At 37.9% G+C, this 27,343-nt stretch overlaps 3 protein-coding genes across 10 annotated transcripts in view; 2 read left to right on the top strand and 1 right to left on the bottom strand.

Annotated features, from left to right (window-relative positions):
- The first annotated feature begins 746 nt into the window (after positions 1-746).
- On the top strand, positions 747-5,510 carry SNU13 (small nuclear ribonucleoprotein 13). Its single transcript, XM_034402715.2, has 3 exons — positions 747-914; positions 2,344-2,464; positions 3,554-5,510. The coding sequence occupies exons 1-3, from the start codon at positions 912-914 to the stop codon at positions 3,814-3,816; spliced, it is 387 nt and encodes a 128-aa protein (XP_034258606.1). The 5' UTR covers positions 747-911; the 3' UTR covers positions 3,817-5,510.
- XRCC6 (X-ray repair cross complementing 6) lies at positions 4,867-26,008 on the bottom strand. Of its 6 annotated transcripts, none has more exons than XM_087873122.1 (13): positions 25,720-26,008; positions 21,715-21,808; positions 20,782-20,894; positions 20,155-20,293; positions 18,899-19,153; positions 17,489-17,672; positions 17,085-17,271; positions 15,154-15,322; positions 12,928-13,089; positions 11,763-11,892; positions 9,403-9,503; positions 7,635-7,748; positions 4,867-7,025 (listed from the first exon to the last, which is right to left on the bottom strand). In XM_087873122.1, the coding sequence occupies exons 2-13, from the start codon at positions 21,791-21,793 to the stop codon at positions 6,826-6,828; spliced, it is 1,833 nt and encodes a 610-aa protein (XP_087729248.1). In that variant the 5' UTR covers positions 21,794-21,808; positions 25,720-26,008; the 3' UTR covers positions 4,867-6,825. The 6 variants fall into 6 exon arrangements, with proteins under 6 accessions (XP_087729248.1, XP_034258599.2, XP_034258597.2 ...); XM_034402708.2 differs by having other exon boundaries at positions 4,867-7,028; positions 25,720-25,983; XM_034402706.3 differs by lacking the exon at positions 25,720-26,008 and adding an exon at positions 25,309-25,653 and having other exon boundaries at positions 4,867-7,028.
- Positions 25,600-27,343, top strand: part of DESI1 (desumoylating isopeptidase 1) — a 14,374-nt gene continuing 12,630 nt past the window's right edge. The window contains exon 1 of one of the 3 annotated variants that reach the window (XM_034402713.2): positions 25,600-25,988. Coding sequence is in view for 1 of the 3 variants with exons in the window: in XM_034402712.3 (XP_034258603.1) it covers positions 25,898-25,988 (91 nt within the window). In the remaining 2 variants the exon portion in view is untranslated. Of the gene's footprint in view, positions 26,198-27,343 lie in introns of all 3 variants that reach the window. The other 2 variants (XM_087873124.1, XM_034402712.3) reach the window with 2 other exon arrangements.

Here is a 27,343-nt window from a genome sequence, read left to right as displayed (position 1 = left end):
TGCCTCCTGAAAAAGCACCTTTGGCACAAGTATTTAATGAGTTACCCTCAGTACACTGTACCTGTTTAATTTTTGCCAGTTTCGAAGAACTGAGAGGCTAAAAAAAACTATAATTGCTATCAGAATATGTCATGGATAATTTCTCAGTTTGTCACATACAGAAAATTTTGATGAATGGATTTAGAATTTTCTTTTTAAGTCCAACCTCCCGCAGCATGGAAGAACTGCTAAGCGTGTCACCTTTAACAGTGGTGAAATCCAAATTTTTTTATTACAAGGTTCTGTGGGCATGGCTTGATGGGTGTGGTGTGGCTTGGTGGGCGTGGCAGGGGAAGGATACTGCAAAATCTCCATTCCTCTGGGGCTAGCCAGAGGTGGTATTTGCTGGTTCTCCAAACTCTCAAAATTTCCACTACCGGTTCTCCAGAATTGTCTGAACCTGCTGGATTTCACCCCTGCCTATTCACCTATTAAAAAAAAAACCCACGGCATAATATTTTTATTGCTGCTGAAACTAGATGCTACATTAATCAAATCATGCACCTGTAAATGTAAATAATAATTGTGTATAAATGACAATTGTTAATGAGTGAACATGGAAACATGGCCCATTAAGTTCAGTAAACGCCACCGTGAGGAAATCTCAACACGATCACTATTTTAGGTCGAAGCTCCTTCTCTACACAAGTTTTCTGCAATAACCAGCCAAAGGTAGAGGTCGCACTTGCGGGAGCTGAGAAATCTTCGAGGTCTGCCTCATATTTCCTGCAGGAGGGCCGCTCCTTTCCAACGTCACTTCCGGGAGCGCCTCTATCTTGCGTATTGGCGCATTTCACTTTTTTCCTCCGTGAAGCTTTCGGGCCGAGGGGATCCAGAGCAGAATCTCCGGCTGAAGTTTGTCCTTAGCAGAAATGGTGAGTGGGCCAGATCCAGACGTTGCGGAAAGCGAAGGCGCTAGTTGTCGGTGAAAATGCCGAAAGGAATAGCGCTTCGGCAGCGTGGTGGAGAGCGCGAGCCCAAGAGACCACGCGGAGGACGCTTATCCGGCCACGCTCAGCCTCAGTTTCCATACAGGCACCGATGAAGTCACGTGCTGAGCAAGACGCCTTGCGTGCAGCACCCGGCGCCTTCCTCTGTTGCTTTTATAATTGCTGTGCTCGTTGCCATAATCGGTCTATTTTTGCTATCATGCTGAGGTTGCAATATTAAACGTCGTGCCACGAGTATCAGTGCTTTTGCGATGGATTTCTTTTATTTTTATCCGGTCCTTGTGCTATTGAATATGAAATGGTTTAATAGGTTGGCCTACCTTGTTCTCCTAACAGCTTTCTCTGGAAATAGCCAAGTATTTGTAGCGGGACTCCGAGAAATCGGTTTCCTTCATGGTTATGTAAATATTTAAATTCAGCCCTTTTCACTCCAAAACAGCCGTTTTGTCTATCTCTAAATACTAGATCAAACTCAAGACTGGGAGCTGTCGGTAGTACATTTTGGTAGTATGTATTCATGTTTATGAGATTTGTCTACTGCTTGAAATAAAAAGGACTTTAGGGAACTTGCAGAATTTAAATATAAATGCAAGTCAGTATATTAAAATGGCAATCCAATTAAGGTTTGATTTAAATTTTGTTGAAAGTAATATAATAAACTTATTAAATAAGATGCCTTTGGTACAATTAATCCTTGAAGATCTGAAACAGCTGTGTTTTCACCTGCTTTTGGAAAACCATGATGAGGGGGGTTTCTTCCTTTTCTCAAGAGGTGAGGAACTGTAATGGAAAATGTCTGCTGCTTGGCCCTCTCTTGGAGGGGGGGGGTAGAGATTCTTAGCAGATCCTCCCTACTGATTCTGATAGAATCAGAAGAAACTGCTGAGCGGCGATTCCTAAGGCCCAAAGCTGTCATAACTGCCACTTGTATTGCATTCGGAAACATTTAATAAGTGCAGGTTCCGTAATAAAGTATAACATGACACTCATGACTGATCACTGACCAATATCATTCTGACAAGCTGAAGCTTGGGGAGATCTTCAAGGGTATCCTATGTTCAGTGAATGGTAGTATTCTAAATCTAGAGATGACAAGCATGAGTGACTGTTTTCAGAATATCTTACCATTGTCTCTACCTACACCTTGAATATGTTATAGTGAAAAAAATGGAAAGAGTTTTTCAAAATGACTTGGATTGCTAATGAAAGGGAATTAGCAAATACAACAGTTCTGGTAACGGAAAGATAATTACTTCACCTGGCACCAATACAGTTATATTCCTTAAAACAGATAACAGGCCGTTGAGGAAGAAATACTGTTTTCTGAAACTCAATTTCTGATATTTTTCTACAGGCTGAGGCAGAAGTAAATCCAAAAGCTTACCCTCTTGCTGATGCTCAGCTCACCAAGACACTACTGGATCTTGTACAGCAGTCTTGTAACTACAAACAGTTACGCAAAGGAGCCAATGAAGGTGAAATCTGATTGAACTTTTTTATCAAAATGTTCTTATTATATGGATGTTGGGGGGGGGAGTGTTATCTCCTTTCAAATACTTTGCCCAAAGTAATAGAAACTTTTAAAATAATTTGCCCAAGGGCAAAGGAAACTTAATTAAGGGTTCAGTATGTTTGAAGATAGTCATAAGAATTCAACAAGCTTCAAGAATTTAACAGCTAAACCAAATAAAAGTTGATAATGGATTAGATCAGGCCTGTCAAACTGGCGGCCTGTAGGCCAGATGTGTCATACGCAGGCCACACCCACCCCAGCTTCGCAAGGGTAAAAACTGTCATACGTCACGTGATATGATCAAATTTGCAACGCATGGATTAGATGATATATTGCACTTAATAAGCGGAAGGAAAATAGAAGAGGGACATCTCTACCAGATATTACCAGAGGCAGGTTGAGAAGATGGTTACAGGAAGTCAGTCTGACCTTTAGCTAAATATATTCTTAAACATATTGATTCTCCTTCTTAGTGGTAGCCTATTACTGGTATTTCCTCAAATGTGCTGAACAGAAATAATTGGCATCAGACAGACACACTGAAAATAAGTAAAAATAAAATGAATAAATCAAATTTGAAGACAAAGAGCTTTTACAATAATATCCGTGTTTGCTTTGTTAAAGAATATTTCCCAGATGGGAAATATTTGGAATGCTGCATAATATACTGATTTTTATTTCTAAGGTAAGTTAATTCCCAAAAGGCATTTAACTTGCCATGTATCTGGGTGAGCATGTGTACTCATACATTGAAGCCTTCAGAAAGAGATGCAGTCAGATATCCAATTCATTGATTTGCAAGTGGTAAGCTTATTTCTTCAGTGTTATAACTTTAGTGTCCACCAGACAAATCCCACCAATGTGAAAAGATAGTTGAAAGTATATTTGATTAAGATGAACACAAATCTTGAAGCAAGAATTTGATGAAGGACATAGAATACTATTGCACATGGCAAGGTTCTCTTTATCATCTTGCAGCTCCAGCAAAAGAAGCTAGCTCTTGAATTTAATGAGTGCCTGGTTGTAATAATAATGATTTCCTTTTCCACAGCCACTAAAACTTTGAATAGAGGAATTGCGGAATTCATTGTGATGGCTGCAGATGCTGAACCTCTTGAAATTATCCTTCATCTCCCACTACTTTGTGAAGACAAGAATGTGCCCTATGTGTTTGTGCGTTCCAAGCAAGCCTTAGGACGGGCATGTGGTGTTTCTCGGCCTGTTATTGCCTGTTCCATTACTATCAAAGAAGGCTCACAACTCAAGCCTCAAATTAATTCTGTCCAACTATCTATTGAAAGACTGTTGGTCTAATTCTGACAGAAGTAACTCCCAAAAACCAAGACTTTATATGAATATTTTGTTTAACAGCTATTGTTTTACAATGTAAGTCATGCTCTTATAAGGTGGATGGCCATATAAATGATTGATTAATAAATGTTTATTAGGTTTTTGAATCTAGTAATTACTTTCTTCAGTCATGGGTTGTTTAGGCCTATAGAGATTGCTTGTTCTTTTAAGTAGAGATAAATTCATACTCTCATATTTAGGACAATAATTTGCAGTAATGATGCTAACCATAACCCTAACCCAAATTGCTGAAGTTGGTGAGCAGCTTTCTGATTTTAAGGAGTGGAAATACTGCTGCATGCTCAAATGTTTTCAACTTGCTTTTTTATGGATTTTGAGGGTGGGAATTGGAGGCTTTCTAGAGAACCTGTCTGAAATTGTATCCTAAAAGCATCCTAATGTTCAGAAAATGGGCAGCTTGCTGTTAGAATTCAGCAAGTTTACCAGTGTATTTCAGTGGCATGAGCTCAGGATATTTGGGGACCAAATAGGGACTGCACATTGTTCACCTCTACTTGACAGTGTATTTAGATTGTGTATCCCTGCTTTAAATCTCTGATGCAAAAATTCTTCAATGAGATTTAAGCGAATTATTTGATAATAACTAGCTTCATTTGAAGATGAGTTTGTATATAAGTTAATGTTTAATACAATAATACAAAACATATAATAACCAATGACCTGTTGAAGATTATTTGGCTTATGGAACTACTCTAAAAAGAAATCAAAGTTTCCTCCCCAATCTGATGCAGTTTGATAGGACAGAAATGTAAGATTTTTTTTCTCATTTGATTTTTGTTGCTGTAGCCATTTTTTTTTTTTTTGAGAAATAAATTACAATAAATAAGTACCATGCCCAGTGTCTTCTCTGAAACTGAGGTGCAGCACTGATTCTGATAGGCATAATCTTCCAAATTTTACCTAGTCAATGCTGCTTTCTAGAAAGTTAGATGTGTCAGGATGCTGGCCTCTAGCCTACCACTGCAACTGCACAAGAATGAGATAACAGCAAACTGTTGGCACTATTTTATTAGCAAAACCTTTAAACATTTGTCTTTTCTGGATGAAAAAGAACACAACAAATATATTTTGCATGATATAAAGTTTGAAGATACATAAATGGGATTATACAAAGGAACAATACAACTCATGACCAGATGAGTCATCATTTCAGAGATAATTCCCTATGTAAACAAACAGAATAACCTTGGGCAGCAAAAAATGAGTGAGACCAGAGTGACAGCTTCACTAATGAGTTTCCTTCTGGGAAGCTGACAGAGCGCATTGGGGGAAAAACCCTTTCCCTCCCCAAACTTGTAAGCTTGCCTGCCAGTTTTCTTAATTACCTTTTGAAAACTATAACCTTTCTGCAGCAGTGCAGCAGCATTGAAGAATCTAACTTTACCAAATTTCATTCTTATAGGAATCATAGATGCCAGATTTGGGTGTATTCTGTAAGTAACCCATTTGAGGTATGCAGATTCCAAAGTTGTTGCTGTCTGATGCAGCATTTTGCCCAAACGAAGATTACAAACATACATAGAAGTTTTAGTTGTATGTAGGTTGCGCATATTAAATGTGCTCAACTATGCAAGAATGTCTGTCATACTCAATAGGTTGACTGGGTGTTGTTAATAAAATGATGTCTATTTTCTGCATTTTATTTTTATAATTAATTTGTGTGTCTCTCAAATTTGTTCCAGGAGCTAACAATGGCATGTATAGGAATCCTTTTCCCATAATTACCCCATAGTAATAATTGAGGTAATAAACTGGAAAAGTATGACTGATCCAAAGTCAAAAGTAGTGAGTTTTCATTATTGAAGATAAGATTTGAGTCAGAGCTTTCCAATATTTTAATCTCTAGCTAGATTCAGCCATATGTTCAGTATTGCTACTAAATCACAGTAAAGCAAACTCAGCTGACTACCAGAGATTATCGAATCCCAGCCCGTGCCACCATACTTAGGCTATCAGGCTTGGGCTGCAAAAATCCTAGTGACACTAAATGTTAACAGATGTAGAAAACCTTTTTCTTCACAATTTAGATCAGATTGCCCCAGCTACATTGGAAGTAAACTTAGTAAAACTTCAGCCACTTGAAATAGAATAACCATAGAAGAACATGGTTTAGTAAAAAAAAAAAAAAAAAAAAAGCCCCTTTAAAACCATACTTTTCTGCAGGATTCCAACTTTTCTGCACATGGATAGCACTTTTTCAACCAGTTCAGTGAATAACTGTCAACTGGATGAGCTGTGTCCTAAAGTACAGTAAGGTTTCTCTCTTACCCAAAAAACCTACTTTCCCACTTTACACTGCAACTCATCCAGCTGCCAATTAGCTGTTCCATCAAATGGAAAGAAAATGGCAGCTAAGAATGTTCTAATTCACAAGAGAGAACTCCAGCCTAGTAATGAATGCTGGCCTGTGGGTCATTGTGGACCCCCTTTGGATCACTGTCTATCACAAAATAGGCAAATTGCATTCAGCTTTAAATATTTTTGTTAAAGTACAGGGTGCCTCCTGAAGAGAAAAAACCTCTGTAAAATCTGAATAGCTAACTTGTTTCTATCATGGACTGGAAAGAAGAAACATGGTTGGGAAAAAAAAGATTGCTAGGGCACGTTTGCTATATGCTTGAGGCATGCATACAAACCAAATTTGTACAGTACTATTCTTTCAATAATAAGCTATTTTCCTAAATAATACTATGGTACTTTGTGCATTATGTTATATGTGAAATGAAAAAGCTGACACCGCCAAACCAAGCTCATTTATTAAGGACAGATGAAAACTGTACAATCAAATCTAGAACCAGAAGTGGAAAGGAGGTGGGGATTTTTCTATTAATTTCACAAAAATAAAACCCTGATTCCCACTCCCTTTTATCAAATATCTAAGATGTCTTGTCAAAATCTCAACATTTAGGAAATTTTCAACATTAAAATGTTTGAAGCAGTGGGGGTGTAAACTCAGTGCTTATTGAAATGCGCAGTTATCAAATCTAAAAGTTCTTGCTTCTTTCCACCACCTGTTAGCTTATAAATCCTGCATATATCCTTTAGAATTGGCACAGTAAGTTTACCCAAAGTGCCTTTATCAACATGATTCCTCACTTCCTTTTCAGAGAGTTCCATTCTTGCTTTCTTTTCTGATTGTTCAGTACCACTACCTGCTGGAGAAAAAATTGGGTGTAGTTATTTGTCACTCATTTGAAATAATTGAAATGTTTCATGTATATATCCATCATGGTAGAAAATCCTACAAAGCTTCACATTCTGATCTCTTTAAAAGATTTTGAGTCTCCTTCAGATCAAGCTCAACTGTTAGTGATTTCATAGAGATGTCCAGGTAGCTTTCTTAGCAATATTAAGATGGTTTGCCATTACCTCACTCCAGGATACAGATGGTATCGATTTATGACAATTGTTCAGCAGCATTTTGAAGTTACTATGTATTGAACAAAGGGACATACGACCCCGATCCCCAAAGTTGTAGTCATTTAGCATCCCCACAGGATCACAATCTAGGCATTTGACAACCCATTTGCACTTACGACTAGTTGCCAAGACTGCATTAATATGACTAGTTGCCAAGACTGCATTAATATGTCATTGCCATCTGCAAATGTCCTCAGAAAATCAAGAACCTTGGGTCAAGATCCTACTTATATTCTGAGAAAAAGGTATACTTAGATCCTATATTACAATGTTGGCAAACTTAAAAAGGGCATATGCATTGAAGGACACAATTGTCTTCTCTCTGTATTCTTTCATCCCACCTTGTTTTCGTTTTACAGTTTTCCCATCAGGATCATAGCCTGGTGGATAAACAAGTTGTTTAAACTCTTCTGCAAGACTACCCAGTCGGCCATCCATTATCTCAACCTTGGGCACTGAAAAAGAAGGAAGACGACCTTAGAACTGGTACTTAAAAATACAGAAATAATGGATATTTAATATGCACAATATATTTTTGAACTTTAAAGCAACAGGGACCATGAACAGACCAATAAAATCTGACTGAATAGGAACAAGTACCAATTACCGTATTTTTCAGAGTTTAAGACACACTTCATAAGTGTTTTCAGGCAGGAAGGTCTGCCACATGCCCCGTTTTTGGAATTGGGGAGGAAAGTGTTTTTGGGCAACAGTGCAGGGAGCGTAAGTCAAGGCGCTGCTGCCTGAAAACACTTTCCTCCCCGATTGCAAAAACAGGGCATGAAGAAGCAAAAAAAGAGCATCACATTTTTGGGCAGTTCCAGGCAGTGGAGATTGTGGCAACAGTGTTTTCGGGTGGCAGCACCTTGCCTTACATTGCCTGCGAAGCGCCCGAAAGCACAATGCTCTTTTGCTCCCCGATTCCAAAAACGGGGCGTGTGGAGGCAAAAAAGAATCATCACGTTTTCAGGCAATTCCAGGCGGCGGAGATCGCCAACAACAGTGTTTTCGGGTGGCAGCACCTTGCCTTATGCCCCCTGCGCAGCGCCCGCTTTGCCAACCGAGCCCCGACCTCCGTGCTTCCCCGGGCTGCTTCCAGAATCAGGCTCCGACTGAGGCAGCAAAGGTGCAGGGGGCTTGCCAGGAAGCCCGGCACCATGTTTATGAGATGGCGACGTCCAGGAGGACTGAAGTGCTGCGTGTCTATTGGGCCTTGCTGCGAGAAAGCCAGGCTTTCAACACCTACAGCTATAGGTAGGAAGACAGGGGCATCTCGAGAGTGGAGTCTTTGGTGCCAAGTCCCTCTTCTGCCCCCATGAAAATCATACCCCACCCCACCCCCTCCAATTAAATGCGCGTAGGGTGATAGGGTTTGTTTTAAATGGATAAAAAGATCTGTGCTGCTTGTTATCAAAATCTGAATGGAAGTGAGGACACCGCTGATCCTGATGCTGGTAGGCAGAGGCAGAATTCTTTTTTTCTTGTTTTCCTCCCCAAAAATTAAGGTGTGTCTTATAGTCCGATGCATCTTATAGTCCGAAAAATACAGTATTAATGTTAATTACTGAAATATTTTGCTTTGTAAAATAACATATCAAAAACAAAGTAAATAACTGCTTTAAAGAATTAGAAAGTAACTAATACACTATAACTCAACAGGGTTATTTTTTTTCCTCAGCCTTCATTAACTAACAGAAATGACAAGATAATATAGATACTAGGCAGAAAACAGAAGGTAAGAATATTTAGCTAACTTAAATACATCAACTGATGAAGGAAAACTGCTATAAAGCTCCCACTATGTCTCAAAACCCGTAGTACAGATTGGAAATTGTAATCTAGGCTCTTTTTTAAACTCACTGAAAAATGAATTCTACTTTTATATTTTATACTTTATTCATTTTAAAAACAATCCCTACATTCAGGGTTGACTTTCAAGTGCCTGGTAAACATTTAAGCATTACAAATAATGTACAACTCTATCAAATATTTTTACTACTTCTGTAAAAATATACAGTTCTATAACAATTGGTTGCTGCATTCTTAAATGTTTATGACATACCAAAGACCATATTAAAGGAAAATTATATTATACTAAATTATTCTTGCCTGTCAGATCTTCAGCTTTTTCAGGCTCCATCAAATCCAGTGCCAGTGCTTCCAAATTCATATAATGTTGTTGTAGTACTGGATTTTCAAAGCTCTCACTTCTGACAAAATCCAGCAAAAAGTGCAAATAATGTCATCATGATATAGAAATGAAAATTCAAACACACATTGGCAGACTTATTATACTAAAAAATAATAGTATCTTTCTGTGGGAGATTATCCAGTTTTGAATGCAAGTGTGTCTGTCATAAAATGGAGTAACTTTGCTATATAGATCTCAAAAAAGAGAAATGGCAGAATGTTTTCCTATTATCACTTTGGTGCTCTTTAAGAGAAATCTTTGGTTTTTCCTTGCATTATGAAGCAGCACATATCAGTTAACATTGCCAAAAGAGATGTTGTTTAATGAAAACCCGAAGGTTACTTTAAATATAAAAAAATGTACAATTACCTATAGTATATGCATTTGAAATCTATAGCAAGACATATCTCTAATGAAGTTAACAAACTGCTTTCTAGGTTATAATGTTGTCAAAATTGATGCAGTTCCTATTTATAGATATTTTGAATTCATATTTTCCCTCTCTAGGATGAATGCTTAAGTATTATACTGTAAGCTTAAATTTGTCCCTTCTCTACAGAAGCAATTTGGTTTTCTATTCAAAAGTAGGTCGTTGTAATAGCAGAAACTATTTGTTGCACATATACATCTTAGATATATTGGATACCAAATTAAAATTTAATTCATTAAAAAGTTGCCTTGTTTGGGAAGCTAGTCTCAGTGCAAATTAATTTCTGCATTCTGCATCCTGCATTGAGCAAGCAATGACAGATGCAGATAGGATGAGATAAGGGAGACTGACTGGTTCAAAGTCACCCCATGAACAGTACAGTTAACTTCTACCACAATACACAGGCAAAATAGAGAATTGCAAAAGATATTGAAGTTTGAAGGTTTGTCTAGTTACTATTTGCTATGTATATACCGTATTTTCCGGCGTATAAGACGACTGGGCGTATAAGACGACCCCCGAATTTTCCTGTTAAAATATAGGGTTTGGGCTATACTCGCTGTATAAGACTACCCCTCTTCCAACGCACACCAAATAAAAATTAATAAACATCAACTGGCTTACCCACAATGTAAAAGCAGCTGTGCTAGACCCAAAATGGCCCCTGCAACAAGCAGGAACCTCACAGAGCCACAAAAAGCCCAAAAAAACAACTTTCACACTTTACACACATACAACACAACTGGCTCACCCACAATGTAAAAGCAGCTGTGCTAGACCCAAAATGGCCCCTGCAACAAGTAGGAACCTCACACAGCCACAAAAAGCCCAAAAAAACAACTTTCACACTTTACACACACACAACACAACACAACTGGCTCACCCACAATGTAAAAGCAGCTGTGCTAGACCCAAAATGGCCCCTGCAACAAGCAGGAACCTCACACAGCCACAAAAAGCCAAAAAAACCCCCCAACTTTCACACTTTACACACACAAAATTCCACATACAGCTTTGTGAGATTTTTTGTGTTTGTGTAGTTAGAGTGAAACACTACAGAAACACACTAAACCTCAGAAAGCTGCACAAATATTATTTTATTTTATTTTATTTTAATTTTTATATGAAAACTAAGTTTAAAACTTCCTAAACTTTAAATGGCTAGGTCTAAAAAAGAGCAACTTAAAAAAAACCCCAATTAACTATTTTTTTTAAAGCTCCCAAAGGGGGAAAAAACTTACCCAATAGAACAGGGGTCTCCAACCTTGGCAACTTTAAGACTTGTAGACTTCAACTCCCAGAATTCCTCAGCCAGCTTTGTTTTGCTGGCTGAGGAATTCTGGGAGTTGAAGTCCACAACTCCCTGCCTGCTTGATTGCAGGCAGGGAGAGGCTTGCTGATGGAATGGATTCAGGCAAGCGAAGCAAGGCAGGCGTTGCAACTAGCAGCTAAGGTAAGCAAGCTGGAGGGGGAAAACTTTTTTTACAAAACTTTTACATGGCTCTGGCGATCCCAGCTGCGTTTCCTGATTAGCAGGCAAAGTTGGGATCGTGGTTCTGGCTCTGGCGATCTCAGCTGCGTTTCCTGCTTAGCAGGCAAAGCTGGGATCGTGGCTCTGGCGATCCCAGCTGCGTTTCCTGATTAGCAGGCAAAGCTGGGATCATCAGAGCTTGGATCGCCAGAGCCATTTAAGGCTTGTCAGAGCCTTTCGGGCTGGTCTGCCTGGTTACAGGAGAATGACACCCGGCGTATAAGACGACCCCCGACTTTTGAGAAGATTTTCATGTGTTAAAAAGTCGTCTTATACACCGGAAAATACGGTATCTTAATTTTTATCTCTATATTCACCTGTACTTGAATCGAAGCTTCTGTATTATTTCCTTCATTTTGTTCACTTGTTGTTGATTAGCTGGTACCTTCTCAGTAAAGTCAATATTTCGTTTGTCATCAGCATAAGGTAGAAAAATGAGATGAAAACCTAAGCAGAAGGAAAGGAAGAACAGACAATAGAAAGCCAAGTGATTTGAAAGCACAATTTGACATTTATTCCGTCAACATATGCAGTATTTTGATAAATAATCTACTAAACTAAGTTGGCATTATCACAAACTTTGCCTGAATGCTTCAATTATTTTAAACTCCTTCAAATATTAAATTGATTATTAAAATATTGATTCATTGAAATTGTTTAAGTGCCAATAAGAGTGATCACTTTTAAAGAGATAATCAATGTAGAAAAGTCATTAAAAAGGCAGAGTAGAAATAATTTATTCATGTTTACATTAATTTTATTATATATAATTCAGAAGGGGACATATATGTAAACACCCTCTATAGTTGGAGCAATAAGCTCAGAAATAGGTAGTGAAGGATTGACAGAAAAAATAATCTCACAGGCAATCAAGGAACAATTTTCTTGTTAATGAAATATGCAATTTATTATAATCAGAAATGGCCTAAGTATGTCCACATTCAATTAATGTACATAAAATACTAGGTTTTATTTTTAAGAAATAAAAAAACATTTAGTTGGAGGCAGCATTTAAACAATTTTAATTTGATATTACACACACACATGCATTTGTATACAGATGCCTATACACACATACAGATACACTTTATTACATAATATTTTTATTAAATTATTTATAAGCCACATTCATTGGTTATGATTAGAAATAATGCCAAATATGGAATTTGAAGATCCTAATTGTTCTGGAAGTTTTACAAATGTTTTTATCAGTTAATACAAAAACAGGAAAGGAATAAAATTCAGGAGGAGAAATACCTGCACATAAATTATTTTACCACACTGTCTTATTATTGTTGGATATATCAGATATCTTTTTTCTAGTATTATTAAAGAATAAGTTTCTTTCAAGTTATACTTGTTCCATGCTGCTTATAATGGCATAAGCAAACTATCTTATTTTGATACTGTTTTGAAAAAAAATAGCAAATAGAGCAACACCTTTAAGCCAACCACAAAACTAAAATATGACATTTAAATTACCTGCAGGGACTATCTGTACATTCTGCTCATCTAGTCGTTCTTCTTGTGGGACCAGAGCTATAAACCTGGGAGGATTGTTTTGACGTGGTATGTATCTACATATGGCCATCACTCCTTTCTCCAAACACTTTGTTAACAAGGCATTGAACAAAGTAGTACTTCCTGTAAACAAATGGCCATTTTTTGTTGAATTATTATTTTCCCCTATAATTTTATTAGGGGTTATATAATACAAATAAAGCATACAAAACTACAAAAGAAAGTAATACATTAAAGAAAATAACAAATGAAAGATGTAGAGAAGAAAAAGATAAAAATAGAAATGTCAAAAAAATGACAAAAGAAACTTCCCCCTTTATCCCAAGCAAGTATAACCAATATCAAGAATGTGTCACTTAAAATAAAACGTATCTTCATTCCACATCTTCCCTCACTTTCTAGAAACCCATCTCTAAAACCTCACCCCTCCCTATTTAAACTGATCCATGTGAAACTTTCCAAAACCAAAAAATAATCATCCTCTTGCTATATATTCCAAATAATACAAATACTTAATCTTATAATTAAATTTTTTTGTTTTAAAAAAGGATCAAAGGACGTCCACTGATTTCAATAAAACTTGCTAGTCTGAAGGTTCTTAATTTTTAAAGTAAACCAAATAAATAAATGCATAAAATCCAAACTGATCAAGAGATGACCTAGTCAAATTTAGAATCCATATAGGTGAGATTAGCAGCTATGAGCAGGATGGAATCTCATGACTCCCAACTGATTGAAAACTGACCACAAAAACAGTTCCTACTGTCTGTTCTCCCCCCCCAAAAAAAGCAGTTTTATGGAGCACGTGTGGGTAATCTTATAATCTTTCTTTAACTCCCAAGAGATATGCCGCCTAATTTTTGCAATTGGGTGTTTTTTCAGCCACAACATGTTCCTCTCTTTTAGAAGAACATCAATTTGCCAATAGGCTCCCCGATATTTGGTTAAATTATTCTAATGCTTTGGAACTCTTCAAAATAATCAAGAAGTTATAGCACATTTTCCCAAAATACAGTACATGTGAAGGTTATTTTTGTTTTTTATTTGACCTGGGACCTTTTTAAAATGAAGATGTCAATAGTCTTTTCCCACATTTCCTTTTACAAATCTCCATCATATAGAATTTCATCACCAATATTAAACCAGACTTCTGATGAATTATATCAGAATCTGGATGGTGGGAGTACAGTTCTTTTCATTCTGTTAGATCTCTCAGCTGCATTTAATACTATCAATCATGTTATCCTTCTGGTCTAGGTGGGACACTGCACTGAAGTAGTACCATATCTGCTATAGGCAGAATCAGTCAACAGTTGTAGAGATAAAAGGTCAAATGCTTTTTATATGAAGTCCCACAGCACTCAACACTCTCCCCCATTCTATTCAATATTTACATGAATCTAGTGGGGGAACTCATACATGGATTCTGAGTAATTTATGATCAATAAGGTGATGATACAGAGTTATACCTCTGTATTCAGGGCCTAAGATGAAATGTCCTAGAGGACCTTACCCAATATCAAAAGGCTATAAGATCCTGACAACACAGTTCAGTATGAATCTAGCAAAACTAAGTGGCTATTTGTTCAGCAATTGCATGATGGTTGGTGCCTTCTTGCTGGCTGGGACCGGATAGCACCCACTCCAAAGGAGAAGGTCCACAACTGGAAGATAGGGAGGAGAGGGTTGGACTGCCTTAGGAGTAACATTTTTCCATCCTTGCATCAATCCAATACCAGTATTATGGAACAAGTTACACCCCAGCATTAAGATGGTCCTATTTTATTTTTCAGATGGTATTGAGATTGGTTATTCTGCTAAACCAGATGTTTGTGTTGCATGTTGCTTAATCGTCACTGTTATTTGACTGCTTGTGCTTATGTTTACAGTTAATAACATGGATGTTTCTTCAGTTTTTATTACATTGTATGTTAATTTTATAAGATGACTTGGGTTAAATAAGTTAGCAACAGATAATGATGGAAAAAATAAAATTAAAAACTTGTTTTGCTAATGACATTTTTTTGGATTTATTTCTGAAGCCTAGAAATTAATCCTTTCTGATTATGCCAATAAAATTTATCTCATTCAAGAATTCCACTGCTGTTGTTTTGTTCCTGCTAATATGTTCTGGAACTGAGTAACCCTAAAGATAAATGGTAGAGTATAATTTTCAGTTATAATTACCATTCATTAAGAACTCATCAGGGTAGATGAACTGTGCAGGCCTGATATAGTGATATGGCTTCAGCATTACCAAGGGTTTAAACCCAATCAGATACAAGCCTGGTGAATCAAATCTTTTTATTTCTTCTGTCTCTTCCTTCTCTAGCACAATCTGACGATTCCCATAAATCTAAGGAAGAAAATCAGGAAAAAGCAGCTGCTGAAAAAATGCAGCAAAAATTATCATAGTTGTAAATAAAGAAGCCCATTAGAATCCTCATAACAAGAAAGTACCACAAAAATCAAATTCCATACTGACTGTGTAAGAAATAAAGAGAAGAGCAGGAAATATTTCCCGAGTTCATACTCTACTCCTGAAGGTTACAAATTCATCTAAAGCAATGATAGCTAACCTTTTTGCCATCGCATGCCAAAACTGGGGGGAGCGCGGGGGAGTTGCTTGTGCATGTGCCCACGCCCATAATTCTGTGCGCCCCGCCCCCCCTGCAGGTGCATGTGATCCACCTACACTTCCCCCACTTTTGGCACACAATGGCACAGTGAGTCCGGTAGGCCCATTTTTCGCCCTCCCCAGGCTCCAGAGCCTTTCTAGGAGCCTGGGGAGGGTGAAAACGGCCTTCCCCACCCCCCTCCGGAGGCCGGAAACGGCCTGTTTCCCTACTTCTGGTGGGCCCAAGAGATCCGAAAATTGGCTGACCGGCACACACATGTGCACTGGAACTGAGCTCGCGTGCTGACTGATATGGCTCCGCGTGCCACCTGTGGCACACATGCCATAGGTTCGCCATCACGGATCTAAAGCATCCATTTCTCCCTAGCTTTAAGGACAGAGTGGGATTGGGGCTCATTTTCAATAAAATAAATGCATTTATTGTTATCAGATTTTTTCTATGTTCCTTGAGTTCCTTTACATCCTATCTTTTTTTCAATAAATTCTAACATGGGAACATAGTCAGTTACATAACAATTTAAAAATACTTTCAATTTATCTACAACATTTGTGAAAGAACAAATGATGTGTGATAAATAAAATAAACAAATAAAGCAGCAACCAGACTGAGTGTGGACACTCTCAGTCAGTCAAAGTTTCTATGATTGGGATTACATCCCCAATAAAGGCTTTTAGACCACATAGTGGTACAAGCCCAACAAATGTTACAAGAGGTGCAACTACTCTGAAGCAGTGCAGAAAGGTGCTATGTTCATGTTCTTGCATACTCCAAAGCATATTTCTGAATTATTTCTGAAGCACTGGACAGTCTTAGTGGATACTGCAACAAAAGTATACTAAAGAATCCCTATTTTGTCCCAGCCCTTAGTACCACACATATAAGAATGATTATATTTAAAATATATAGAACTAAAATGGGCTCAAGCCCCTTTAACAGTTAACTGGTTTTTGGCTTTTGGGGTAATGGTTTCATTAGCTATCTTCTTTTTCTTTTCATTTTTTTACTTGTAAATTGCACAGAGTCATCTAAAGTTGGACAATATTGAAAAAATGATAAACAATAAATCATATTTACTCAATTTTCAACTAAGACATACTCAAACAAAAATAAATATTGCCATGAAAGTGATGCATAAAAACGATCCCCTTTAAACTACAGTTAAACTAAAATCAATGGTTGCCAAATATTTAGTAAGATCTGATCTATACTAGGCTTAGCTTCCTACATGTAAACTTGCCTTAGCGACTGAAAGTGTCTGATTCCTAGCAGTTTTATGAAAGTTGTGCTTGAAGAAAAAATATATATACTGTAATACAAATTCCAGTATGGCCCAAGAGATGCTAAGGTATGAATTCATCACCTTTTGCAAAGCATCACAGCAAGGAAGCTCAGATACATAAATCAGGATATATTGCCTTCTACACCATACTGCCGCTCAAAATTCTTTTAACATGGAAAACAGAAAGTTGAAAACATTACCTGAGCTCTCTTGGTGTCACTTGGAAGAAGCAAACTACCTGTCTCTCGATTAAAGGTTCGTGTTTTTGTTTTCAGTGGCTCATTAGTTTCTCTGTAAAGTTTCACTGGAGGCTGCTTGACAGCCTTCTGGACTAAGTTGAAAATGCCTACAGTAAGAATTACATCTTTTCCCAAATATAAATTCAGCCTAAAGAATGAATAAAAACAAATTTAAGTCTTTGAAACCTTGTACAATATTTTAATTTCTATTTTAAAGAGATGAAAAGCACATTACAATTTCTCATCTAAAAACACAATAAAGAAACTTTCCACAATTTAATATTATGTACTATTTAATGTAACTCTGTTATTATGATTCCTCCAAAGTCTCCCAGATTACCCTGCAAGAGGAAGATGATACTCACCGACTTAAAGCTCGCTTCCTTGTTTCTTTTGCTCGTACTTTCTTCATAAGATCCTCCAATTTGCAAGACTCTTCAAACTGGATTCCTAAGTCCTCATCATCTGCTGTATTAATGATGTCTCTGTAGAATAAGGAAATATCAAACCCTCCAGGCTTCTTTAGGTTCATTAAGTCAAGGTAAATTCCTGCAATCACAGAATTGTGGGGGGAAAAGAGGTTGTTTCTTATATGAGAACATGGATACCATTACTTCATTTCTTATGGTGATCTCCAGGTATGCACAAGATAACATTTACTAGGTAAAGAAACCTCCAAGAATTAAACAAGGAAAAAAGCTTTGTTTTAAAAGCACCTAAATGAGGGCAGGAGAGGCATCAGAAACTATAAGATGCAAGATGAGCATACACATAAAATGGAAATCTTTCTCAAGTTTAGTGTACAGAACTGGTGTTCCCTAGTAGTTTCCCATACATTTAGAAAGTCAGGTTTAATTGGTTTACCCTTCTTTTCCTGCAATACCCAGGACATGCTGAAATACACATTTCTGGACTGTAGAAAACAGAAGCATTCAATCAAATTGCTGATCAAAATTTAGTCCATCAGCAAGATGATCTAATCATGTGGATGTGAGCCTAGGACTTAAACAACATGCATTCAACTCTTCATTCAACCACAGAAGTCTTCCTAAATTACTTTGCACCACGGATAATCTCTCATTTTAAAGTACCTCACATGTCTCCTTGTAGCGATCAAATAGAGGAAATGTTGTTTGCTTCTTTGAAATGAGATATCACTTTTATTCTAAACTAGCTGTGGCCCAGTCTTGTGAGTATACAGTATTTTTTGACCGAGTGCCAATGATGTCCTTCTGTAGCTCAGGTCACGCCTACTTTGCCTCCGTCCCAGTTTGCTGCGGGTGTAAGAGGTGGTTTCCCGGCTTGCCAGTATAACCACCTTCACCTTCGCAGCTCTCCGCACCACAGGCGGCATCGTGGTCCCTGCCAAAGGTATGACATACTCCGTTAGTCGGGAGGATGCTTGGCGGCGGTTGACATTTCCCGCCATTTTGCTTGTGGGTTTGGCGGCAGCGGCGCTGAGGGGAAAACACTCAGCTCGCACCTGCCATTGTGGTGCTGCGATGTTAAAGTCCAAAAAGATAGTATAGCGTGTGTTGCTTTTATGTCCAACAGTTGGCGCTGTTTTTCAAAAAGCATGTTTTTACCTGTCACAGGTGTGACATCTATATAATATAGGTATATAAAAACACGCACGTATTCGAATGCAACATTGTGTCAAAATTTCAAAGCAATCGGTGAAGAACTTTCGGAGATTTATGATTTTGAACAAACAAACATTTACATTTTTATTTATATAGAAAGATTATCCTTCACCTATAATTTGAAATACTAACCTGTTTCTCGTAGGTCAGCAGCTTTAGTCCTAGCAAATTTGATTTTAGTACTATCTTGGCCATGTGGGTCATCTTCATTGGTGAACAGCATGATTCTCTTATGGCTCATCTTGACAGAGACATGACTGAAGAGACTAGTACAAACCCAGAGTGCCTCGCCTAATGAGTAGTTGTCACTATGGCCAAAGGACTTTTGGAAGAGAGCTCTTCCCTGTTCTCCTTCATAGCTAGCCAGCTCTAATACCTTTTTTGCCCCTGGTAGGAAAAAAAATATTCTCAGTTCTCACAAAACCAAAGCAATGAATGATAGTGCTATGGCTCTAGAAATGATAGGCCAGTATTTGCAAACCATTCAACAGTTTGTCCATTGTATTTCATTTCCAAATCAGGAAAGTAATGTTGTTCAACATGGCAAGATTGTTAGATCATCAATTATTTTTTCAGTTGCTAAATACATTTATTTTAAAATAGGAAAAGGGCTGCAAGTAATATTTACAGATTAATAAAATAATCTAAGTAGGAGGCTTTAAGTAGAGAACAGCAATTTGGGGGAAAATAGCATTATCTAACTGGGTAATCCAATTAGTTATTTGCACTGTTTACCTAAATATTGTTTTAATTAATTTTGACATTAAATTGTATAACTTGTCAGCCTTCTTCTTTAACCTATTAAGAATGTTTGAATTGCATTTCTGTCAACTATTATATTCAGTTTTGTGTCATCTGATAAGCATCCTCTCACTTTTGCTTGCAAATCATTAATAGAAAATGCTAAGGAATAGAGGACCCAGAACCAAACCTTATGGCATTCTGGTGAAAAACCCAATGAAGATGATCTCTCCTTTTCCCAGGTTAATGATTCTCAAAGTTTGTATTACCATACCCTCCTATATAATAAATGAATTTGTGTGAACCAATCACTCCCATGAATAAACATAAAGCTTCCATTGATAGTATGGCTAAATAATAAATATGCCATTTATTTTTAATAATCAACTCTTAATTTATGTGTCACAGAGTTTCTCACACTCTGAATTATATCACACCAATCTCCCACTGCAGGATTTTGCAGACAAAATAAGGAGCAAAGCCTAGAATGAATTTTGACAGTATTCCCACTACAATTATTTTTTTTTTTAATGCAACTGAGTTTATAATGGTTTCTCAGATATCCTCACTCGCAATTTGAAGATTCCTGCATAATGTATCCCTGAATTCTTTCATCACAGATATATTCCACATAGTTCCTGCTTTACCTGGATTGCTCAAATCCTGGAGAACATATATGTGTTTAAAATTCATTTTATTATCATGCTGCTCTGTTCCATAAAACACAACACCAACAAAGTCCCTCTCATGGCTGATGATTTTGTTTCTGTATACATTCTGAATGCACTGGTAAGAAAATACAAATCAGCTGGGATGAGAGAAAATAACATTAATACATCTAATCATACTTTTGACAGATGTGGGGTTATAATACTCTATAGTATAAATACTTCTAAGTATGGCCACATTTTCTAACACTTGATCTTTAGAACATTTATAACTGAAAACAATCTTATCAGGGAGGTAACTTGTACCAGAAGCCACTGGTCATCTACTTCAGATTGGTGAACAAGTTTCCACATCTTTGGTTCCCAATGTTTCAAACAGGAATGCTCCTCGGAGTTATTAGAGGACCTTTCAAGGACATTTGCATATAGAGCATATGCTCTGTCTCTGAATAATATACTAATCAAGAAAATAAGAAAATACTGGATTGCAATTTAATTTCTACCCTCTCAATAAAGAATTTTGTCTTACCCCATGTTTCAGTACTATCACTACAATGCATTTCAGAATCTTTCAAATTTCCAGATGTAGAAAAACAGTGATCTTACCTGAATTGTCATATCAAAAGGTGTCAAATTACTACCATCAAAAGACTCAAACATGGTTCTTGAGCCATCCACTAAGAAAAGCAAAGTGTCTCGACCTCCATATTTATATAATCCTAGAGGTAGAAAATGTTGCATTTAATGTGGATCATCCTATGTATCCAATCCAACTATTCTATATTCTTTAATTATAACTATCACAGTGATCCTTATGATTTATACTGATATTGTTTCCTGATTGCTTATTTGTATCCTATGACTATCATTAATTGTTGTACCTTATGATTCTTCATGAATGTATCTTTTATTTTATGTACACTGAGAGCATATGCACCAAGACAAATTCCTTGTGTGTCCAATCACACTTGGCCAATAAAAATTGTATTCTATTCTGGGACAAAGGATATACATTCCTATACAGCACAGAAATTTGATGTAGCTTTGGGGGAGGGGGGTTAACTCAACAGTTTGCTCACATTGCAACACACCATAAGACTAACAGCATTAGTGTTATTTAAAAGCAATTTAAAGCAGCCTGTTCTATTTGCTCTGATTTTTGAGCAATAATTATAGTAGATAAAAAGTTACCAAGGATCCTCATATTACACTACACCTCTACTTAGGAAAGCATACTCTCTTTGAATTAACATTGTGTGCTTCCTATAGGCATTAGGGTGGCTACTGTAGAAAAGCCTTTTGTTTTATCCAGTATGCACCAGTATATGTTTTAGTTCTTCAGGACTCTGCACCAACATAAAAGAGGCACTTCACATAAAAAAGGCAAAATATTACTTTTGCCACTTATCACATTTCACATTAATGTGATAAGATGCCTGGTTCCACCATACCATTGTAATTTAGTTGCAAATTTCCCTCAATGCAGCGTTTCTATCCAGCAAATTAACAGCATATGCATGCCCCAAAAATGAACCTTACCAACGTTTTCACCTGCTTCTTCCTCTTCTTCCTCTTCTTCCTCTCCCTCATTTCTGTAGTAAGATACCCAGTTTGACATGGTTCTCCTGTGTTACTACAAAGAATGAGTGATATAAATAACTTTTAAGGAAACTGTTCCTATATTCAGACTGGTTTCCATAGACAGAAGTCCACATATGCAACTATGAAGATGTTCATGTATTCTACTTTTGCTTCAACTCGGTCTCCCAGCTCTTAAATATATCCATCAGATCATTATTTTTTCAGTAAACAGCAACACATTGCAGAATTTGCTAAAACATTACATGGGCAGCAGAAATAGATGATATAATAACTGTGTACAAGGCCTCTGAAATACAAAATTTTAAAAATAAATAAATAACAATAATAAAATAGCCACAGACTGACAACATCTTACTCATTTCTCTACTCATTTCATTTTTGGAAAGAGATGCTCAGTGTCCTGCACCAAAGAGATTAATAACTTTGCCAAACTCCAAATTACTGTAAACAGAATATCCCATAGAATATTGTTAGAAGAACAATAAGTGAAATAAGACAATAATAAATCTATCAATAAATTGTTATAATTACAATTCCTAACATCCATACTGATTATCTTAAGATAGCTCATTCCAAGTTTGCAAAATATTAATAGTACCTAGTAATAAGAACTACCTTCATCATACAAGAGGAAATGCAAGCAATTTAAATACTTATCCAGTCAGCAAACTGCTGTTAAATGTTATGATAGCATGAAAAATAAATTGGATTTTTAATTTTTATCAACTTTTATTTTTATCAAATTTCTACATCACCCATCTGAACTGACTCGGGGTGCTTTATATACAATCATATAAACATATAATCATATAAAAAAGACAGTTTAAAATAGTTAAAACAGAATTAAAACAGTGAAGTTTAAAAAAAAAACAGAGAGCTTCTTCAAGTCACTAGCTACTTAAGAGGATTTGATGCCAATTTTAGACATACCCACACCCACACACCCCGATATTATTTGGCAAAACTACATCTTAAGGCTCTTCTGGAAGGCCAGAGGAGTGGGAGCCCATCTCACCTTAGGGGGTAAGATGTCCTGTGAAGAAACAACTATTTTGCTTTACATTCATCTACAATCAAGATTAGCTGTTATTTTCACATTAAATTACACAGCTTTCAAAAGCAAAAACTATTAGACAAGAAAGCAGAGACTAACAAACTGGAATCTAATTTCAAATGTACTGAGCTCCTGAAGGATAAAGACATTGACAAAAATCAATATTTTCAATAGTTTATATCCTAGACCTAGATAATACAGCATGCATTTTTATCCAGCTGTTTCCTAAGCATTTGAACAGGAATACTGTAGTAACACTTTTGCAATAAAGTAACCACATGTGACCACATGAAAAAACCTGCCCTAGAGGAGAGCCTTCTGTCGGCATTCTCATCACCCAGCATACTAGCTTATGCAAATGACCACACATTTCTTGACAACCGTATAAAATTCATCTGACATTGTTTTGGTATTTGATTTTGAAGTTCCTCCTAATGAAGTACATTTACTATATGCCTGCTTTCAAAACAATATGGATTATTCTTAGCTTTTTCCATTCTTTTTTCACTAGTTCAGCAAGGTTGAATCTGTCAGAGGCTCTCAGGTCCTTGAAACTATTGAGCCTTCTCCATCATATCAAGTTATTTTATTTATTTGTATCCCAGCTTTATTATTTTTTACAAATAACTTAAGGCAACAAACATATCCAACACAACTTCTTCCTCCTATTTTCCCCACAACAACCACCCTGTGAGGCGAGTTCCGCTGAGGGAAACTGGCCCAAGGTCGTGCAGCTGGCTTTCCTGTTTAAAGCAGTTTCCTGCTTTCTATCCTGGTGCCTTAGCCACAATAATTTTAGCACTATTGTGGGCCAGGCCATTGTTTGAAACTACATTCGAACTGTATGATTCAATCTGATGTATGAATATTTTGAAACAATTTGTAAGGCTTGGTGTGGATGTGTGGGTGTGTGTAGGATTGTGAGCCTGACTGCTTTGTACATCTTTACTGAAGAGGAACATTTGAATTCAATATGTCCAGCCACTTAAGAAACTGTGCACACAAACATAACTTCCAGAAGCATGTGATGCTCTGCCATCCTTCAACTCCCCAAATTTCTCTTTTTGAAGAAGGGCCATGTGAGAGAGACTAACTCGATCTTCCAAACGCCCTCAACAACTCCTGGGTGCATCTTTGTGTGCCTGAAAACAGGCGGGAGGGACGGGTGCAGCCATGCTCTGCTCTGGAAAACTCTTCTTCTCTACCTGAAAAGGCCGGCCTTTATTTTCTTACTTACTCACTTCGATGTTGGTAGCATTGCTTTGCCTTAATATTTTCAAACCAGAAACCGCTATTACAACACCGCATCAAGGAATAAACAGAAACAGCGTGAGCCCCAACTATTTACAACTCCCTTTCAGTCATTTCAGGCCCTGCCTCGTTTGCTGCCGAGGCGGACAGAACCTGCGACGGAATATCTTTACTGTGGTCCCACGAACCCCACCCCACCCCCACTCCCGATTCGGACTTACGGCCGATTAAAAGACGGCGTTCACGAACGGGCCTTTTGCAGAGAGGTTATTGTTTCCTCCCCTGATGGATTTCAGCATAGGAACCTGTCAGTCACAACAAATCTCCGCCCCGAGGGGGGGAAAAAAAGACAATTAAAGCGGCGAAGGAAAAGCAGGAACGGCCATACACAAACAAGTTCCAAAAGCCTCAGTACAGTACATCGTGTACTCCGATTAACCGCAGATATAAAACGAAGAATCGCAGAGGCGTCCGAAATTCCGATTGCCTGGACTGTAGAGGATTTGCCCTTCCGCTGTTTAAGCCGAATCCTTATTTTTGCCTTACTTGCTGTAATTTAGTAGTACAGCAATGCAAAATCATTTTTTTTTTGAGTCTTGGTGTGACTGCAGAGAAATCAAAGAAGCCCGAGACGTCTTGAAAGAAGTTGGTGAGGGGAGATGATGTGATGCAGCTGTGAGAGTTCCCTACCTTTGTTTCCCCCCCTGCAATCTTTAAAGTGTCTCAGATGGACGGTTCAAGGGTGAAAACAACTGCTTGTATTTAAATTCGGAGAAATTAAAAACACAAAGCACACAAAAAAAACCACATTTTTCTTGTGGATATTTGATCAAAAGAGCATATATTATCTTTGGCGCCAACCTTTATTGAGAAATTGGGAGAATAACATACCCAATCATAATTATCCTAAAAGCCTTTTTTCTTGCCGATTTACTGCTTCAAAAGATAGCACCTGGCTCACCTAAGCTGAAAAGCCGAGTAAGACCACGCTCAATTAGTACATGGAAAATAGACCGCCAGGAAATCCCTATTAACAGAATAGACTGGAAAATCGAAAGAACAACTTGGAAGGAGGCAACAACAATCCATTCCTTTTCCCCAATATTATCGATGCATTCCGGAGCCTATAAAGATACCAAGAGTCGAATTCGACTTGGAAGGGATTTTACCCGTTTTAACGCAGGCACATTTTAGCGGGCAAGAGGATTCAAGGTCTAAAAACTCACCTGGCAAACAGAACGCGTCACTCTTATCTATTTCTATTGAAAGGGAATGAAGCCCGATAGCGATTTCAATTCTGAAGCCTTCAACGGCGCACTAACCCCCGGGGGAGAAACCGAACTCAACTCGCATCACCCGCCAACTTCCTAAATTGTTACTCCCCGTTAACGTCCCGATGTCCCACCCCTTCCGCACGTTCTAACCAATAGCACGCGACAAAGACAGGCTGGCATTGTCCTCAATGATGCCGTCCACATGGAACAATTGCGTAAACTCTTTGGTCCCGCCTTTCTACTGTTCAGCGCCGCTCCCTCACAAGAGGCCCAGTGACAAGCGGTTTCTCTCACCTTATGGGGCGACGCGTGCGTGAAACGAGCCTTCCCCTCGCCGCCCTCCCTCCGCCCCTTTTCAGTCACCTTCTGTCAGTCGGTTAGTCCCGCAATAGCGGTCGCTGCCCGGAGCCGCACCGACTAGGCCAGCTGTGCTCCCCTTGGGCTTCTCTCTTCTCCAGCGGCCTCGCCAGAGAAGGGCGAAATTGGTCTGGAAGTTTCTTTTTTTTTTTTTCCTGCAAGCTCCCCTTCCTCGGCCAATGTCATGGACTCGCCTCCTATGCTGCACTCGGTGAAGCTCTACGTGTACGACCTGTCCAAGGGCATGGCTCGCCGCCTCAGTCCTATCATGCTCGGTAAGAGCGGCGAGTAAGACAGGGAAACCCGCCGCCTCCTCAATCTGTGTGATAGGCTGAGGAGGAAAGCGGACGGGGATGGCTATCCGGTCAATGCTGCCTTTAACGGGGGAAGAAGCGCCTGCTCCAGGTATGCAGGTCTGCGGGAGCGAACGGGCTCTTCCGCCTCTCTCCAGACTCCTAGACTCCTAGGACCTTAGAGAGAAACGGTGAGAAGATGCGGGGTTGTATTTCCCTTCCCTTCCCTTCATCCGCCCGATCCAGGCGATGCGCGGATCTTTAACCTGCCCGGCCTCTTCCCTGAGCCGGCTATGTACCGTATTAAGGGGGCGACTTTAAGAGCTTAGAGTCACAACTTATCCCGCCGACACAAAGGGAGAGGAGGAAAGGCTAAGGTCGACGCTGAAAACCAGCTGTTTCCCAGGGTCGTTTAAGGTGCTTAAGGTGGTTAGATGGGAGTTCAAAAAGCCAGAGACACAAGGCATCTTTTGGGGGCGGGGGAGGTTGATAATGGAACCTCTAAAAAGAAAAACTTTAACTTTTATAGGCGACTTACAGAGACGACTAAAAAAAAATATCCTCCAGGTAAACAGAATAGTCACTATTGTGTTATGATATCCCTAAGCATTGAAAGTGACAATTGAATAAGACACTTGTGATTTATTATTTTATTAATCAAATTTATATAGCTGCCCATCTCTTCCCAAAGAGGACTTACACAATAAATAACAATAAATAAAACATCCAATATAAAGCAGATTAAAAACATAAAAAGTAACATGTGTGCTCGTTATGAATAATCAAGCTACTATTTCATCAACTCCTGTTAAAATTTTTCATTGAACTATTTAAATTTTCCAAAATGTGGCTCTTGTTCATTGATCATGTCCACAAATTACATAAATAAATAAATATCGATTATTTGGGGTTCTTTTCTGTAACTACACTTACCTTTATCTCTTGCTTTTTCACTAGATGTTTGTCTTTTTATTTTTTATTATGACCATCTTTGTGTAAAAGCTCTGATTTCTCTTGTTTTCCCATTTGATTATTATCCTTCATTTGTTTGCTTCACTTATTTAGATATAACTTCTTGCCCTTCTCAGGAATTTGTGTTTAGGTAGGGTTTTTTTTCCCTGTTGCTGTCACCTTTTCTTTTTGCCAGTTTTCACCAATTTTCAGTCATCTTCTTTTGTTTCTGACAGCATGAAATATTTTAATTGCTTCATCTGTATGAATTTGACATATAGTACAACAATATGGCAGATTTCTATTAGGGACTCTGTTGAATTTAGTTCATTCAAATATATTTATGTACTCAATTTATATCCCACCTTTTCCAAAGTGTATCCTTA

This window comes from Pantherophis guttatus, chromosome 7 (assembly GCF_059756535.1).
Source record: "Pantherophis guttatus breed Tessera chromosome 7, ASM5975653v1, whole genome shotgun sequence".
NCBI lineage: Eukaryota > Metazoa > Chordata > Lepidosauria > Squamata > Colubridae > Pantherophis > Pantherophis guttatus.
The sequence above is the reverse complement of the archived record's forward strand: the minus strand, read 5'-3'. Positions and strand labels throughout refer to the sequence as shown.

What these genes read in the sequence shown, in the direction of transcription:
- XRCC6 (XM_034402708.2), bottom strand. Translation starts at nt 21,793, where the DNA reads ATGTCAAACTGGGTATCTTACTACAGAAATGAGGGAGAGGAAGAAGAG. An exon ending in TGTACAGATAGTCCCTGCAG is followed by an intron (nt 11,893 to 12,927) that starts GTAATTTAAATG and finishes CCTTCTGCTTAG; the next exon opens with GTTTTCATCTCATTTTTCTA. An exon ending in AAAAGCTGAAGATCTGACAG is followed by an intron (nt 7,749 to 9,402) that starts GCAAGAATAATT and finishes CTTCTTTTTCAG; the next exon opens with TGCCCAAGGTTGAGATAATG.
- SNU13 (XM_034402715.2), top strand. An exon ending in ACGCAAAGGAGCCAATGAAG is followed by an intron (nt 2,465 to 3,553) that starts GTGAAATCTGAT and finishes CCTTTTCCACAG; the next exon opens with CCACTAAAACTTTGAATAGA.